At 54.7% G+C, this 18023-nt stretch overlaps 1 protein-coding gene across 4 annotated transcripts in view; it reads right to left on the bottom strand.

Annotated features, from left to right (window-relative positions):
* Positions 1-18023, bottom strand: part of AHCYL1 (adenosylhomocysteinase like 1) — a 25708-nt gene that overhangs the window by 3028 nt on the left and 4657 nt on the right. For 3 of the 4 annotated variants that reach the window (XM_009640464.2, XM_035895972.1, XM_035895970.1), the window contains exons 2-14: positions 7995-8106; positions 7475-7618; positions 6564-6664; positions 6187-6289; positions 5832-5926; positions 4845-4951; positions 4649-4765; positions 3824-3887; positions 2385-2473; positions 1834-1904; positions 1281-1375; positions 1098-1196; positions 432-500 (exon numbers count right to left, since the gene is read on the bottom strand). In XM_009640464.2, the coding sequence (XP_009638759.1) occupies positions 432-500; positions 1098-1196; positions 1281-1375; positions 1834-1904; positions 2385-2473; positions 3824-3887; positions 4649-4765; positions 4845-4951; positions 5832-5926; positions 6187-6289; positions 6564-6664; positions 7475-7618; positions 7995-8085 (1245 nt within the window). In that variant the 5' untranslated portion in view covers positions 8086-8106. Of the gene's footprint in view, positions 1-431; positions 501-588; positions 1197-1280; positions 1376-1833; positions 1905-2384; positions 2474-3823; positions 3888-4648; positions 4766-4844; positions 4952-5831; positions 5927-6186; positions 6290-6563; positions 6665-7474; positions 7619-7994; positions 8251-18023 lie in introns of those variants that run through there. The other variant, XR_004842241.1, reaches the window with a different exon arrangement.

Genomic DNA, 18023 nt, shown 5'->3' with positions numbered 1-18023 from the left:
GCACTGATGCTGGGGAGCAGTTTAATCACTGGCCTCCAGATCCCCAAAACTCACCTTAGGGTGTTGTTTGGGTTTTTTTTTAGTGATGTGGAAATCAAGAGTCCGAAGACAAAGCAAAGCCTTGCTTTGAGGTAAGCTTAAACCTGTGCTAGGGGAGCTCTCCAGTGGCTTACAGCACAGCGGGAGCTCTGCCACAAAGCCTGGCTCACTTAAAAGCTCTCCCGGCTGTAACCACAGCAGTAAGCTCACATCACCATTAACTGTATCCCAGCCAAGAGGTGGTGGCTACGGTATCTCTGGCACCGGCGCCATCCCAAAGACCCATCCAACTGCGGGTTTCCAGCTTCTTCCATACCGTCCCCACTCCGAGGCTTGTCCAAGGCCCCAGAGCATCCCCCACCCCTCGCACCCCGGCCCTGCAGCATACGGACCTGAGTGGTGGCTGTGATTGAGAGAACGAAGGTGGGAACCGTGGAGCAGCTCAGGTTGAGAAGACGGCCCTAGGAGACAGCAGGAGGAGTTTGCAGAGAGCTGAACTTGCCCCCAAAGCCAAACCAAATCGAGTCTCAAGATAGGGTTCACCTCTACCTGCTCCCTGGGGCAGGGGGAGACCACAGCACCACAATTCAAGTGCCACCTATGTGACCAGAGTGTTCAAACTCTGCCTCAGTTTCCTCCCCAACCCTTAGCTTTAAGACAAGGTGATTTTGTGGTCCCTAGAAAGAGCCAGTCCCTCCCTACTGCCAGGAGAGCTCAAGTGGGAAGAGAAGACACCCAGCCAGTTGGCTGCACGGGAAACCCTGCCAAAGCCAGAAGCAGACGGCGTTTGGCTGATAGGGGTGGCTCCTGGCTCGAAAGGACAGAGCCAGATGGCACCTCTATGGCTACATGTGGTACACGATACCTCCCCTGCCTCAAGAAAAGGAAAATAAGAGGATACATAAGTCAGGAAACCCTTTCCTGACCTCTAAACCTCCTCCGAGGCATGAGGTGCCCCAGCACCTTTCCACCTGGTTAAACCTCTGTTACCAACTCTGGCACGCAGTGATTTCCCAATAGAGGCCCAAAGCAACGTCGTGGCACGGCTCTCGGCGCACCTCGGCCAGCAGCACCACCCGCTTCCCATCCGGCCAGATGACGTGGTCCACTTGGGAGCGGACACGCTCCCAGGTCAGCTCCGGGGTCCGGAGGCTGGTCTGCAAGAGCAGGAGGAAGAGGCTGGAGTCATCGCGGGAGGACGGCGGGGTGGACGCAGCCGTCGAGGCGGCAGGCAGACTCACCACGTCGATCTCGGTGTTGGAGTGGCCCATGTTGCACACAATGCAGCTGTTCTTCATCCGATCCAGGTGTTCTCTGGTCACGACGTTCTTGTTTCCTGCAGGGAGGGCACAGATGAACCCAAGGCAGTGGAAATACAAACCCCCTGATTTCTCCTTCCCTGCACTCGGGTCACAGAAGCTCAGCTTGGGGCAACATCAGATGAATTTTAACCAGAACAAGAGCCCTCCTGGCTGTGACAACGAAGAAACACATGGGATGAGTGCTGATCTTTGGTCCCACAAATTAACCAGCCTCTAGGAGACCCCAAAATACCCCTGGGGACACATGGCTGCGATGTCCCTCCTCCCAGGGGCTGTGTCCAAATAGACTGGGGCGGGTAGGAGGGAAAGCTCTTGCCAAAGCCCAGCTATCGCTCTTGTAAAATTAGCAGGCACGCGGCAGCAAAGTGTCCTCCACCCCCAGCTCCCGCAGAGCCCCTGAGACACCTGCTTGGGAACAACTGCTCCTTCTCAGCCTGCTCCGAAGCTCACCCATGACCTCCTCCATCCCTACCTGTGCAGGTGATGACGACATCCACCTGACGGATTACTTCACTCAGCTTCACCACCCGAAATCCATCCATGCTGGCAAAAAAAGGGGGAGAGGGACCACAATCAGGAGAAGCCTGTCCCCCTCTCTGCCCCAGGCCAGGAGGGATCTCAGTGCTGTATTGCTGCAGCAGCTCCCAACTGCTCACACAGCAGCCAAGACGATCCTTCCACATCCCCAAGGACACCAGATGTAAGAGGAAGGGCTGTGCAAAGGACGCAGTGTCAAACCTGCTCTCACAAAATGTTGGAGGAGCCGGGGGACGTGTGGAGCATGCAGCCAGCCCTGCACAAACCCTCGAGCTGCCTTCCCAAGCCAGCTGGTGCAGGTGCCTACCGCCTGGTACCCCACGGCCCTGAAAGCTGCCCCAGCCCTTCCCCACCACAACCCAACATGATATGTGTTCTCCGAAATGAGCCACAGATCCTCCTGGCTCTGTTCCAGCCTCTGTCAGGGTTTAAAGGAGGCCAGAGAGCCGAGGAAGAGACGGTCACAAGCAGCGTGTAACATCTTACCAAGCTTGGAGAGCACAGATGGGGTCGATCTCCGTGACGTAGACGATCGCGCCCAAGGCTTTCAGAGCGGCGCAGCATCCCTTGCCGACCTGCCGAGGCAAAGCATCCACGTGAAGCTGAGCAGGGGATGCGTCGAGTGCTACAATCCCTTCCCTAAAACAGCCCGAGTGCGTCCCAGGCTGGGAGATGCTCATCCCAGCCATCTGCCCGATGCCAGGAGCAGCTCAACAATGTACCTGGCGAGTGGCACTTCTGCCGCAAGCCCAGCTCCCCCTCCAAGGCCACCAGCCCTCCAGCATGGCCACCAGCTGTCATGAGCTTCCCAAAACCAACATGCTCGCAGCCTGCGCAGCCCCCAGCATCGCAGGAGCCCTTCTGAGCTCCTCCAAGAGGAGATTAAAGCCAGTCTGGATAAGCATGCACTTCCCTCACTTGCCTTTAAGCCCAAGGGTTTCTTCGGCACTGATCGGGGGACAGATCCTCCACCCCATGCTCCCCACATCAGCATGGGGGAGAGCAGAGCTCCTGTAACAGCATCTCTGACTCTATCCCTTCTCCTCACTACAAAATTAAACTGAAGTCCGGCTCTCCACACCACTTACCCACACTGTCACCTGGCTAATCTGCATGTACCCATGCTCAGCCCCATTTTCGGACCACCAAGATGCTGCTGGGTAAGAAACATCCCCAGAGACACCCTCACTTATCACCCAGCTCCCACCTCAGGTCTATCGAAAACAGCCAGTCAGGGCAAACTGGGACTCCAACCCACATCCAAAGGGGAAAAACAAGTGAGGGTGGAAGGACTCCCTTGTCCAGTAAAACTCAGGACAGGCCCTGGAGACTACAACTCCCAGCACAACTCATGGCTGGAGAATCAGACACCACCCCGGAGCGCCTGGGCAAGAGCCAGAGCAGCCCATTTGCAGCTACTGCCAGGCCCTTCGCAGTGCGGGAAGATAAACACCCACGCAGACAGTGCACAGATGGAGGGAAGGTGTCAGCTCCCGGCTCCATGCTCTTCCAGGGCAGAATCATTTACAAGTTTGTGATACGATTCCCCTCTGCCAGAACATTACCCACCAGCGAGATGCAGCCTGCCCCTCCGCCTCCTCTGTCACAGGCTCGGTGACAGCCGGGCTGCATGCTGAACTCGGTCCAGGGACAGCAGATGGGAGCACCCATGGGTAGTTACAATTCAGGCCAGCGTTCCCAGCAACTGTCGGATTTGCAGCCCAGCTAATCTGCAGGCAAACTGGGAAATCTGACGCTTGTTCTCCAGCCTCCCAGCAGGTTCTAGCAAGATTTCCCTGGTAATGGCTCACCAGGTTTGATCTACTCCTATATCAAGGGCACGTGGTCTTTGCACAGGGAAGAAGCAGAAGAGCTCAGGGGAAGGCTGACTCACAGCTCCACCGACTGCCACTTACAAAACTCACCTCCCCATAACCACAGACCACCACTTGCTTCCCTCCAAACATCACATCCGTGGTCCTCTTCAGGCTGGGGGACAGAGAGAGACCTGCGTTGGGATTAGTCAAGCGCACCCCGCTGACGGCGCAGGGCAGCGCTCTGCTGCAAGAGCCCCCAAAATCAGGTCCTGCAAGCACACAGCAAGGGCAAAGCAGCAAAGAGCCCAATCTCTGCTCAAAAGGAGCTGGAGCCAAATCCAGCGGTGTGAGGGTGTCCTGGTTTCGGCTGGGATCGAGTTAATTTTCTTTCTAGTAGCTGGCATAGTGCTGTGTTTTGGATTTAGGATGAGAACAATGTTGATAACACACGGATGTTTTAGTTGTTGCTAAGCTGTGCTTACACCAGGCAGGGCCTTTTCAGCTCCCCCTGCTCTGCCAGGGGCACAAGGAGCTGGGAGGGGGCACAGCCAGGACAGCCGACCCCAACTGGCCCCAGGACTATTCCAGACCATAGGGCGTCATGCCCAGTATAGAAACTGGGGGGAGCTGGCCAGGGAGCTACAATCACTGCTCGGGGACAGGCTGGGCATTGGTTGGTGGGTGGTGAGCAATTGCACTGTGCATCACTTGTTTTGTATATTCTCTTATCATTATTATTATTTTCTCTTCCTTTGCCATCCTATTAAACTGTCTTTATCTCAACCCATGGGTTTTAGGGCTTTTTTCCAATTCCTTCCCCCATCCCACTGGGATGGGGAGGGTGAGCGAGACGCCGTGTGGCGCTTAGCTGCCGACTGGGGTTAAACCACAACAGGGAGTGACAGTGCAGGTGGGGAGAAGGGTTGGACTCACCCGTCCAGGATGGATTCCCGGCAGCAATATAGGTTATCGAATTTCTGTTTGGTGACGGAGTCGTTCACATTCATGGCTGGGACACAGAGCTTCCCGGCCTTGGAGAGCTGGTACAGCCTGGAAGAGGACAGATGCAGGTCAGAGCGGAGACCAGCAACCCAACAGATCTCCAGATCAGCCTTCCCAGATCTCCTACCTGTGCACACCAGTCACGCTCTCCTCCACAATCCCTCGGATCTTCTTGAATACGTTAGGGTATTTCTTATAAACCCAATGGGTCAGGTCCCCACCATCATCCAGGATCTAGAGAACAGGCAAGCAAGAACATGGAGCAGTCAGGCCTTCCACTGGGAAAAGCACTCTCTGGGCATAGGACAGGGAAAAAGAGGTGGAGAGCACCTTCAGGCACCAATGGAGGGCTGTTTGGGCAGAGACCTGGGGGCCAGGACCCCTGGGTTCACCTAGTTGCCAGGACCTCAGGGTCTCCTCCAAAACATAAAGGATTTCTTACCCCCCGCGTGGAGCTGATGGATCCTAAGAGGGTTTTCTGCCCTTGCTATTGCTCTGCAGCCTGGAAACGTTACCACAGGCAGCACTAACTAAACAGGCTGAGATGAGAAGGATGCCACAACATTCATGCCCTGAAAGCAAACTGTCGAGAGGAAAGGCTGCGGGAGCTGTCACGGCCCACTGACACGTGCTATTGCATCATCAGTGATCACGGACCATGCCGTCAAGGCAGCTAGAGGCGTCATCTGCTTTTGGCAAGGGAAAGGTCCCCTGCGGAGACCACTAGCTCTTTGGGAGAGCATGAATGGGATCTGTGTTGAGAGAGGAGTGGTTGGGGCAACTCCCGGAGGGCTGACCCTGGGGGGAAAGAGGTCCTGTGGTTTCTCAACTCGTTGGCAGCTCCAGCAGGAGATGCTCCCATGCCGTTGGGCTGTACCAACTCGGGACACTGTCTCAGCAGCTCCCGCAACGCCCACAGTGGCCCCCAACCCTAGCACTGGCTGCTGTTCTCCAGGAACCCAACTTTAAGGGGGGCTCAGAGGCCTTTGCGATGCCAGCAGATGCCCAGGCAGCCCCAGCAGGCTCCCAGAAACAGCCCCAAGGAGGGAAGGGTGAGGAGCACCCAGTGACCACTCCATGGAAGAAGAGGAAGGACTGGAAGAATGCTCATTACCATGTTGGCCTGCCAGCCATCTACGTTAACACAGCGGTCAATGCACCACCAGAAGTCGTCCTCCGACTCTCCCTTCCAGGCAAACACAGCAACACCTAGAAGAAGAGGAGCATCCTTGGCATCTGCCGAGTTTGGCAGAGCTCTCTCCTGCTTGGCCAACTCAGGAAAGCCACAGACGGGCAGGCCAAGGGGCCATGCAGAGACCAAACCACAGCCCACAGCCGGGTCAGACCTGTTTATCCCTCCCTAAAAGATCTGTGGTCCAAACTGTTCCTTAAACCGGCTGGCTGGGACAAAGCTACAGAGCCAGGAGGGGCTGGAAGGGCTCCGCGTCCCTCGGCTCAGCTGTACTCACCAGCTTCTGCCAAGGCAGCCGCCACTTCGTTCTGGGTGGAATAGATGTTACAGGCAGACCAGCGGCACTGCGCTCCCAGCGCGCACAGCGTCTCGATCAGCACCTGCGAGACAACAGGGGGAGCGGTGATGGACACGAGCACGCCAGCACAGCCCCAAGCACAGCCTTGTGCAACAGGCAGCGAGGAACCGATGAGAGATCGGCTCCAGCAAACACTGCCCTGGGGAAACACACGCGGCAGAACCTTTCCAAGATGCTTCCAGAAAAGTGAAGGTGCCTCCTCCAATTGCCCAAGGCTGGGAAACTTAGGGGACTTTCTTCCCTGGGGAAAAACTGGTCTCTCCTACCCCAGATGCCCCAAATAAGCAGCCACTCACCGCAGTCTGTGCTGTAATGTGGGTACAGCCCACGATTTTAGCTCCAGCCAAAGGCTTCTCCCCTTGAGCTCGTTTCCGGAGTGAAATCAGAGCAGACATGTCTGCAGAAGGAACAGAGGGGTTTTAATGACAGCTTAGTCCAAAGAGGCCCCTCTCTGCCAGACCCACTCTCCTTTCTGGGGTCTCCCAGGCTACATCCAGCCCCACAATTTTTGCTACAGTCATTACACAGCTGGAGAGAAAACTCCTCATCCCTGGCCTGGCAGGTCTGTCCAAAATGGGACCAAAACACCGGTGTCATTTGTCACTTGACCACGTAACGAGAGCGGTCTGGGACAGGCACGACCCAAGGAAGGCGCCTGATGTGCCCCAGCTAAGGACAGTCACCAGCCCTGCAGCAGAACAGCATCATGGAAAAGCACCTAAAGAAGCTGAAAACAGTGCTGCCACATCTCAGAAGAGCCGCTCTAAATGGGCCTGGATTATCTTCCCGTTCTAAGGCTTTGGCAGCATGTGTGTAAAAGGAGCCTGAAAGCAAGTTACCCAATCAACCCACTGGAAATGGTAACTCAGCTTCCCACAAACCCCAGGGGAAGGGGTTGGGACTGTCAGTTTTCATGTCTCTGATGGCGTTGCAAGTTCCTTGCCCATTGAGGTTTCTCATCCAAAGCCACCAGAACATTAAACCCTGCAAGAGCCCTTCTGTCATTAGAAAATGGATGCCACACACCATTAACGTTTGCTGTTGTGCCTAGCTCTTCCCCACATAATCTGGTGATTTGATGGGGGGGGAAAAGACAGGGTATCTGAGGCTGCAGGGTGAGTTGTGAAATTGTCACGGCTCAGCTCCTGGTCTCCAGAGAGCAGAGCACCCGGCTGCAAGCCCCACAAACCCCACGTTCCACTTTTACCTTGTTCAGCGATCTCAATCTCCCGGCGCCCAAATTCTGCCTGCTTGATGTTCTTCACACAGAAATTGCTGCTGCCTTTGGAGTTGGTTTGCTGTTTCTCTCGGGGGGACACCTCGTCATCAGAGCTGTCGGTGTAGGAGGCAGCTAAAGCCGGGAGAGGAATGCGTGTTACCCCAGGTCTCAGGAGTCCAGGGACCTCCTACCCCTTCAGGTTTCTGCTCCATTTCGTCTCCCAGCTTTCACACACGCACACTCAGCTCAAACTACAAACCTCCTAAGGAAAGCCAATGCCCAGAAGGAATTTTGCACTCTTGCTCCCTACAACAACCCAGAACTAACTGGGTTATCAACTGGAAATCAATGCCTGAGCCTCAGGACCCCCCAGAATTATCCCCTCCACATCCAAGTACAACACAGCAGCATGGAGCATCCTGACACACGGAGCAAGAAGCACATTCACAGCGGCACCAACACCAGATTTGGGAGAGGCTCAGGCATGGACAAGGAGCCCAGCACCTACCGGAGCTGTAGCTGTCGGTGGAAGACTGCGAGATGGAGCGGGACAAGGATCGACGGCCCGTCTTGGTTGGGAACTTGGTGAACTCCTGCATGTCATCTGCGAACTGGATTTGCTGGGAAGTGCAAGGGAAAAGAGGTGCTAAATCAGCAGGTGTTCCTTACAGCACAGCATCTTTCCAGGCTACAGGGCCCGTGGCTCCCTTTGGTCCACCTCGATTGCTGTAATCGCAGAAACAAGCATCACCAAACACATCAAGGAACAGATCTGCGGCTACAGACGCCAAAAATTGAACCCCATCCTCTGCCTGATCATCTCCGTCACCAGAAGGTTAAAGAAAATTTTACACCTAACACCTGAAGATAAAAAAAAAGCACCCAGCAAGGCTTGAAACATCACATTTAGGCCACCTCTGGCTCCCTGAGGCTCCTCTAAGAAAGCCAGACTGCTGGTACAACACGAATACCAATCAGCCCTCCAGACAAACCCCATGCAGGCAGAGCCCCCGCTCCAACCCAACCAGTCCCCAATTCCTGCCCCAAAATCACTGCAGCAAGAAAGCTGGGGTGGTCCCAGCAGAAACTCAGATCCCTGGTGCTTCCAGGCTCTTCCCCAGGAACAGAGCATCCCGCAGGTTAAAAACACGGCACATCCTTCCAAAACGAACAGTAAAAGCCAGGCGGGGGGAAAGAACTCAGCAAGAGAGAACATTTCAACAAGAAGTAGTTGACATTGCATTGCCTTTCAGTCTCCTCTGCGTTATAGATGTTTCTATTGTAAGAGAAGCCCTAAACCAGCCACCCCTCCTTCCTCCCTCAGCTAGAGGCAACTCAAGGCTCCGGCACCTACCACCACCTCATCAAATTCAAGCCCATTGGGCCAAAAGGAGGAGAAAAATAGCCCCAAATTGCTCTGCTGCTGCACTCATCCCGCGTGACCAGCCAGCAAAAAGCCTTATTGCTGCTTCTGCAAGAGAAAGACAATGGAGATGAAAGGGAATGAGGAAAAGCGCCGGCAAATCCAGCCTGATGCCCCCCCTCGCTGGCACGCTGCCATGCAGGAGACCCTGACAAAGAGCCCCAGCGCGGCCTCTTCCCTCTGATGGCGTTCGCTGCAGGATTTAATTTTGCCACTTAACAGGGATGAGACGTCATCGCAGGGAGCGGGATTAACAAAGCATCCCCACAGACCCAGGAGACCTCAAGAAGAGTCCTGAAGAAATCAAGCTGATGGAAAGAGACAGGCCACAGTGGCCTCGAGGAGGGGTTTTCCACGCCGCAGCGATCCCAAAAGCTCCCCGAAAGCTTTGATGCGGGAAACAGCCTTCAAGGAGAGAAGAACGAAACAATTTAGTTGAGAAGATCCATCCCAGAAAGGAGGAATCTGCATAGTCTGGGGCTGGGGTGACTGCAGCATTAGTAGGGCTATCTGGGCTGTAAAATGGAGCCACGGTTCCTGGAGGAACCCAGCTGATGGGCCAAAAGCAGCGCTGGTATTCTGCTTTGGGGGGGTAACAGGGACATCAAACCCCCTGCTCAGTCCAAGGGAGGACACACGGGGTGACGTGGTGTGATGGAGGTGACTCCAGCATCCCCTCCGGGAACAAACTAGGACCAGATCAAGTCCACCATCACACCCAGGCAGGCATCCCGGGCATTTTTGTGGGTGCTGCTGCTAAAAGGTTTGTAGCCAGCTCCTCCATACTGGATATGTTACAGCCCGGTATCCGCTTCCCAGACCAGACTTCCCAGCAAACGCCGTGTGATTCTGGTGCAAAATTGCACGAATTTGCATTATTGGAAGGAATGGGAATGCTAACTGGAGTTTGCAGGTTTGGTTTTGCAACTGGTTTAGGTCACTTGGTGCAGAGGGAGGAACTGCAGGGCATCACAACCTACAGCACTGCGCGACAAGAGGTGCAGAAGCACTTCCAGCAAGCAACACCAGGCAGGTAACAGTGGTGTCCTCGGGGCGCAGGGCAGGAGCTGGCAGGCACAGCCATTTCCCAACCAAGAAATGATATTGCTGGAATTTGTTCAAGGTCAGTCTTCCCCGGACAGCCTGAGAAAGGTTTGTGCCACTTCCATGCTGGCGCATTGCTCACAGGCATTTCTCGGGGTGGGGGGATGCAGAAATCAGCAGGTTCAGAACAGCAAGATTTCCACCTCTTCGCACCCAGCTCTTCCTCTGGCAACTCATCAAACCAGAGGATGTAAACGTGCCCCATAAAACAGCTGTTGGCATTAAAACAGCTTAAAGTGTTAGCTGAGGAATTTTCCCTCTCTCAGGGAAAGGTTTCCAGGGAAGAGGTGAACTCAGGAGGGAAAAAACAGAAAACCCAGGCTTTGGTGCTCCGGCCCAGGGTGCAGGTGGGCATCTGTCCTTGTTTACAGGACATCCAGGACACGGGAACCCCAGGCCAAGGCGCTTCCCTGCAGTGAAACGTGCTGCCGGGATGTGCTGCCAGGATGGTCTCGTGGAGCAAAGCTCGTTTGGGATGCGATGGGAAGGAGAGGGTGGGGATGGAGGGCTGCTGCACTCCCCAGCCCCATGTCATCCCCACACGACCAAGACAGCAGGGATCTGCTGGACACCATCACCCCTTTTGGGGGCCCGGCCGTGGGCGTTGAGCCAGCTCCAAGGCACGGTCCCATTTTTTTTAAGAGAAACAGCAGTTCTAGAAATGGGAGGTTTGAATTCAAGTGGAAAAAAAAAAAGAAATCACTGCTAAAGAAACCAAGTGCTGAATTAACCACAGTAATCCCCATCGTGGCTTTGCCAGAGCTCATCTGAACTCCACAGCTTAGCAAAATCTGCCCTGTCTAAAATTATCATCAAACATCGCAAGCAGCTTCTGAATCAAACGAACCCTTCGCACATCAAACCCCCTCCAAGCCCGGCAAATTAACGCAGCGTCCGGCAACCAGCCGAGAGGAAGATGAGGGAGGATGGCGGGTGCTGCAGCCAGGCAAAGCGACGGAGCCGACTTGTGATGTGCGTGACTGTTGGCCACGTTACCTTCGACGTGCCGGGCTCTACAGCTGCATTAAGGTGACAGAGAAAATCTCATAATCCCTCAGCTTGCCATGGGAATTTGAATGAACGGCATTCCCGGCCGGGGGCTGCGGGTGAGTCGGCTGTGGCTGACCAAAGCCGGGCTGGCTGTGACAACAGGGGACTGGGGATTGGGACCGTCCGCCTGCGGAGAGCACGATTGCGAATCACACCCCAAACTTCATCCTGCTAGAAGCGGCTTTTCAAACCGGGTGGAGCACAAGGGTTTAAGAGCAAGGAAAATATTTCTTCGTCCCAGCAATCCGTGGCCAAGGAGGCAAAACAACACAGCACCGATTTCTCTGCACAGAAACAGAGCCTGATGGAGCCCCGTGCCAAACAAGCAGTTCCTTGCTTGGGACATCAGGGATTTTTGGGGGGAGATGCCCTGTAGGAAAACACCAGGATCTGGCATGTCCTGCCAAGTTTTTGCAAAGCAGCACTGAACGCTGCCCGCTCCCAGTCACACTGGCCAAGCCAGAAGTACATTCTCCCTCCTTGCGAAACCTGGCGCGACCATGCCCATTCCCACGCAGATCCGACTCTTCCCAATAACGGCCACTCATTTTCAGCTCCAACCACTCCTCCAGGTGCTGGGTCTGGTTGGGCAGGAGGTGTGAGAACATCGTCCTTGCTGATACAGCACCACATCCCAAAAAGAGTCAAAAGAGGTGCTAGGGACCCCCGGGGTCTCCCAAGGCAAACACCGGCCACGCCGTCTGGCTGCACTGCTCGGTGCATCCCAAAACCACCGTGAAGCGAATCAGCTTCAATGAGCTTCTCCCTACATTATAAGGTACCTTATATATATGTATATATATGTAACCTTAAGGGGCATGTTGGCCCGGCAGTCCCAAACCCAGCAGCACACGTGCCCCCAGCACATACAGCCTCGCGTGTTTAATTATTACAACATAGGAAGGGCAAACAGATTCCAGATCTGGACTGCTACCGTCTAAACGAGTCAGCCGCTTCTGACTGCTGGGTGTGCCAGTCTCAGTGGTTGATCCTGCATTTTTCCCCAGCAGTCAGGCTAGAGAGCAGCTTTTTGAGCTTAGCGAGTAGGAGAAGTTCATTCCCGTCCCAGCCTCTGAGCTGCAGAGGACTCTGTAAATCCAGCTGGATTTACCTCGGGCACAGATGAGCCAAGCACATCCCTCTTGCACAAGACAACCCCACTTTTAATTTTAAAACTCTTTCCATCCCCAGAACAGCTCCAAAGAGGATGCTCGAGTTCCTCTGCCAGGCTCTGCATCCCTGGTTGCATCCCGTGCAGCCTCAGGGGACAGCAGCGGAGCAGGTTGTGGAAGGAGGAGGAGGAGGATTTGGAAAGCATCTACCAACTCACAGCCATCCTCAGGGCTGCACGCTGACCTGGTTCACTGAGGCGCAGGCTCCACGGGGGAAAGGACACGTGCCGAGGAACGGCTCCAGCCTCGTATCCTACCCACCAGGTTTGCCTTAGCAACGCTTTTTTTTTATTATTATTAGTATTATTATTATTTTTATTATTCATTAGGGACAACATGAGTGACGGCACATCCACAATGGGGTACGAAAAGTGCCCTTACAGCCACTTGTGTCCTGGAGAACCTGAGGGAGGTACGAGAGCAGGCTCTGCACATCATCCCAAGACGAGAAGGAAGCAGTGAGCCACCTAAAACCCTCCAGCCTCCTCAGTTTCCTCCAGCCCGTCCGTGGATGTGACGACACAGCGCAGTCGCCCAGGGAGAAGCAGCAAAATCGGAGCAGAGCACGTTCTCGCAGCAACACAACCACCTGGAAAGCAAGGAAGTCTCTGTAACCCAGTTCTGCCCTCCCAGGAGAAAGCCTGAAAGGATCCAGGGTCCTGGGACCTTTCCTTTGACTGCAGAAAGCCAGCAGCAGAGATCAGGGCTATTCAGGGCAGCCAATTCCCCTTATTTAATCTCCTCTCCCTAACAAAAACTCTCTGGCAGAGGCTGGGAGGGCACTGCCGGTTGCCCAATGCTGCTAAGGCAGCCCTGACGTGACCTGTCTTTTAAGTTCATCATTTCTTTGTCATTCCTGGAAATTCAGCCAGACTGGAAATGCTTTACAGCTCAAATCAGCACTCATCCTCCTCACCAGCCCCACTTGCACATGAGCAGCGATCAGCACCTTGTACCAGGGCTGAGTTTTGCAGACCCGGAGATGGGCACCTTCGAACACCGAGGATTCGTTATCTGCAGAAACACCTTTTCCTCAGCACGGTTTCCTCCTGGGAAGCCACGACTGGTTCCTCGCGAGGAGCTGGTTCCTGCCACACCAATGAGTTCAGGCATTTCTAAAGCACAAGTTGCTTTAATCCACTTATTTGCAGAAGCAAGTTGTCACGTTCAGTCAATGCAGCAGCGAGGGAGGGAAGAGGCGCCCCAGGGGCTGAGGTCTCTTCAGCCACGCATCAGTGGAAGAAAAAAATAAAATAAAATAACCAGCATGAGGCTTTTTGTCTATTCTAGGTCAAAAAGATGAGCCGAGCAGCAGGTTTACTTGTGCCACCTCCCTGGAGAGGGGACAGCACTCTTCTGGGCTCTGCTCCTGCGACCATGCGGGTTCCAGAGGGGACCCCACGCTTCCTGACCAGGAGAAAAGAGCCCTCCCTGAAGCCACCCGCTGCCTCCTGCCATGTTTTTCCCCCTTGGGACGAAGGGCTGAAGCCACCCCAAGCCCGCTCACCACAGGTTCCCAGTGTCTCTCCCCTGTGCCGGCCCCGGGGCTGGCAGCAGTCCCGCTGTGGCCAGGGGAACTGGTGAGCGTGGCCATGCCAGGACACTTAGTTTGTTTAGAGAACTTGGCTGCTCCTGCCCTCAGACCCCCTCTGCCCTGCTTCCAGGCTGGGAGAGCCAAGCCCCGGTTCCCGCAGCAGGACAGTGTCTAGGCAAGGGACAGGGAACCCACCGCAGCCCTCAGCGGGACACAGCTCCTGCTCCACAACCCGACAGGACACCGGTAATTTTGGGCTAGAAATCAGCAAGGCAGACATGGATGTTTTTAAGGTTTCTCTCCTGTGAGGTTACCCAGCCCTGGAGGGGTATTTCTGGACCACAGCATCCCATAGGGATTGAAGGAAAGGAAAACTCAGGTACTCAGAGCAGAGGGATGGGGGCATTGGGATCAGTAAGGCTCCCACCCGGACCACTCACTGTCCTCAGCCCCAAAACTCTAGCAAGGGGAGGGTTTTGAGGCGAATTTGGCTACGTGATTCATAAACCACCCCATTTTAGCACTTCCAAGCTCTGGCCAAGAGAGCCAGCATGCACCTAGATGACAAGCGACCGTGTGAATTCACATGAGGCTGTGGCCAACCTCACAGGACAACCACATTGCCCACTCAAATCAGTTCAGCAGCAAAACACCCCCCAGCCAGAGCACGAGGCCAGGCGTAGGCAAAGGGGGGGGTTGCATTAGCAATGCCCATGGCTTCAGCCCCACCATCCTGCAGGGATGACAGAGGAGCAGGTCAGCAGCCGGGTGCTCAGCAGGCATCTTCTGGTCCTCCACACCCACTGGCAGAGCACCACGAGCCCTGGGGAGAGCTGGAAGTGGCACAGCCCCGGCTAGAGACGTTGCATGGAAGAACAGGACCCCTTCCTGCTCCAGGTGTGGCCTTTGCAACAGGAGGACTTTCTCCTGATGGTTCCTCCAACCCAAACCTTTAGGAGAAAGCTCAAAGTGCTTCATTTGGGCAACACAGCTGGGATGAGCTGCCCGAGGGCGCTGCTCTGCTTCGTGGATCGAAGCACGATCAGTGCTGAATTCAGCGCCACTTGGAGCTCTACCTCTAGCTCCCAGAGGGTTCACGGGGCAGGTTTTTCTCCCCAGAGAGGCATAGACCTGCCTGGCACTCTCCCCACCAACTCCCCGAGCAGGAACTGCAGCCAGATCTCTGCCTGGAAACCTTTACACCGTTCCCAACAAGGAAATAAAGAGCACTGAGGTCCTGGCAGAGTAAACCGGCCAAGCCCTGATACCAGCCTCCATCCTTCACCGGCAGGGAAGGGCTGGTTGGGTAAAGCACTGAGGGGTGGGAGTTTCCATGAATCCAAGAGGAGAATTAAGGACTTTCACACGAATCCCAAAGCTTGGCAAAGAAGAAACACCAGGAAAGAAAGAAATGAGCCCATTCCAAAGGCAAATAGGCTGGAAACCACCACAAGACTTCAGTCATCCTGGGAATCACTGTAAATGCTAGTTAAAGGTAAAATAAACAGAAGGCGGGATGAAATAAAATAAATGTGATTTTGAGTGCCCAGCTGTTAAATAGTAACTGGGAATAACTACTGCCTTATAAACACCTTGAGGCCAAAGGTGCGTTGCCTCCAGCAAGAGCAGAGGGAAAGCTCCCCACCAGCAGATAAGGCACCTAGTCCTTGGACTCCAGGAATCGAGGCAAAGGCTGGCTCCTGGCTTTTAACGGAGAGGGGTACCTCCTTCGCAGCACGAACTGCAAGAGTCCGATACCCAGGGATCAGTCCGATACCTGGGGATCGTTAAGGGCAGTGGACTCCCATCGCGTTTCACAGGTTAACCCTACAAACCCAGCACGGCTGCCCAGACGGGCAAGCATGGCTTCCCACAGGGCAAAGAGCAATCGGCTTAAAGGCATCCCAGACTTCTCACCTACGGATTCACCTGCCCACCCAGCCGCACGCCTGTGGCACACCAAGTGTTTGGGCAATAGGATAGTTGTTGGTATTCATGGGAATTACCTTGCTGGGAGCATTGCATGGCCAGGACTGTGGGTTAATTCATTTGCGGCGGCTTTGTGGGGCAAACCGAGGGCTAACGGTCTCAAACGAGCCTGCTTCGGAGCTGGAAGCCCATGGAAATGTGTTTGTGTGTCACAGCTAATAGGGAACAATCTTTAATTAGCATCCATTTTTAAATGAATTCAAAAACTCCTCTACAAGCACAGCTGTACAAGACTAAGGGAACACTTTGAAGTGCTGTCAGAGGGGGCTTGTTCAGCTCCACCACACGGGTCTGAAGCGAGGGTTAGCCACAAAAAACCCCAAATTGAACAGCCCAAACCTCACCTCTGTAATGCTAAAGCAGCCCCTGTGTTTTGGGGGAGGAATTGGACTACCCAGCCTACCCGGCATCCCTTTCCTCCCCCAGAACCGGCTTGCAGAATCACAGTGTTTCAAGATTTGGTCTTTCAAGGCCGCAATACAGCAAACGCCACCCAGGCGAGGCTCCAGCTACTCTCAGCTACACTTCGAAGCCCCTCCATCCCTATGCCACAGCTCTGAGGGAAAATACCCGGCAGGACCAGCATTGAAACAGGAGCAGCCTGTTCGCAATGCATCCCAGAGTCAGGAAATACAGCTGTGCTATCGGAAAATTGGAAGTACACCCTCCCCATGCCCCCCGCGCCCTGGCTGACCCCCAAAAGCCCCTCACAGTGGTATTTCTACAAGTGCCTCACCCAGAGCTGCCCATTTATCATTCACCAGCATATTCTATTCTACTGGACAAGACTTTGCTTTTGATGCATCTGATTAGAGGCAAGGAAGAAGAGAAACCCCAGGCTTCAGCTTGGGATTCAGAGGAATCATTACTAGGAAGGACAGACATGACCTCCTGGACACCCACTCCTCACGTTGGAGCAAAGCCGACCCCTTCCTGCAGACAGGGTTGATTCAGTTACGTCCCTTTCTTTTATATGGGACAGGAGGGATAAGAACAGACGTCCTTGTGGGGATGGCGAGCTCGGAGAATGTTTGGAGAAGGGGTTGGTTAAGGTAGGGAGACATGGCCTGCAAGAGGCTGACAGCTCCAAGGTCAAGAGGGATCAGCCAGATGTTCTCGCTCCAAAACATGCCCACGTTGGATGCAAGCCTCTCCCCACGGTGCAAGAATGTACGATATTCAGGGCTCCCTGCAGGGAGGCAAAGAGAGAAGAGACAGAAAACAGCAGACACAGGTTGAACCTCACCCCAGGCCATCTGGAAGGAGGAAACCAAAACATGAATTTCAGCAAGGCAAAGCCCCAAGGAACCTCCTTTCCAGGCCACCTACCCTTCTCTCTCCCAGCAAAAGGCCGGAAGGAGCTAATCCCTATGCCCCCACCTTGTAGATAAACCAGGCTCCTACAACCCCCACCCAAATCACGGCTCCTGAATGAAGGCGGCTCCTCCGCCAGGCACGAATGGGTCCTGCCAGCGAACTCCAGGTCCGCAGGAGGCAGCCAAGGGGAAGCTGTACCCACCTCCGAGGACCGCGGGAGCCTCACCCGAATTACAATGCAGCCTATTTGACGAGCTGGAACATCATGTCCTCGGCCACCTAAGTTCTTTGGCTGTCACCAACCTGAAGTAAACAGATTCTGCAGCAGCAATAAGCTCGTTACCAAGGCCACCGTATTGATCCCAAAGTGTAATTAAAATTCACAGTTCAAGCAGCCCAATGCGGCAGGGCAACTGGGGCAGCCTCCTAAAGGCATGAATAGCCCCAGCTTCCGCACCCCGCATTCTCAGAGGCAGGGAGCCCATGGGGCAAGCTCAGCTGCTCAAAAAAACCACCCAAAATGGCAGCTTTCTCTTTGGACCATCGACCAAGACGCCCCAGAGCGCCTGTTCCCCATGCCGTGCCCTACCAAAGGTTAACCACACCGGGGCAGTGTGCTGAGACGATGCTTAGCCCAAGGTTAGAGGGGTACGGTGCAGACCAGGTTCAGGTGTTGCTGAGCATGGTCAAGTCCCCAGGGCTTTGATGAGGGGCTCCAGCATACCCTGCTGAGATGGTAACAAGATGCTCCTCCTTGGTGGGACGCCCTGCCCCTCCTAGAGCAGCCCCCAGCCCCGCACTGATCCAACACACGGTCCCATCAAGAGCGAGCAGGGTCACGCTCTGCAGAAGTGTTAGCACAAGGTCCTTTGCACCCATGGCTCCACGAGGCCAGCAGCAGGCCCTGGGACAGTCACCTCAAACGTCACCACCATCTGCTGAGTGAAG

This window comes from Egretta garzetta, unplaced genomic scaffold (assembly GCF_000687185.1).
Source record: "Egretta garzetta isolate BGI_Z169 unplaced genomic scaffold, ASM68718v1 scaffold616, whole genome shotgun sequence".
NCBI classification, from domain to species: domain Eukaryota; kingdom Metazoa; phylum Chordata; class Aves; order Pelecaniformes; family Ardeidae; genus Egretta; species Egretta garzetta.
The sequence above is the reverse complement of the archived record's forward strand: the minus strand, read 5'-3'. Positions and strand labels throughout refer to the sequence as shown.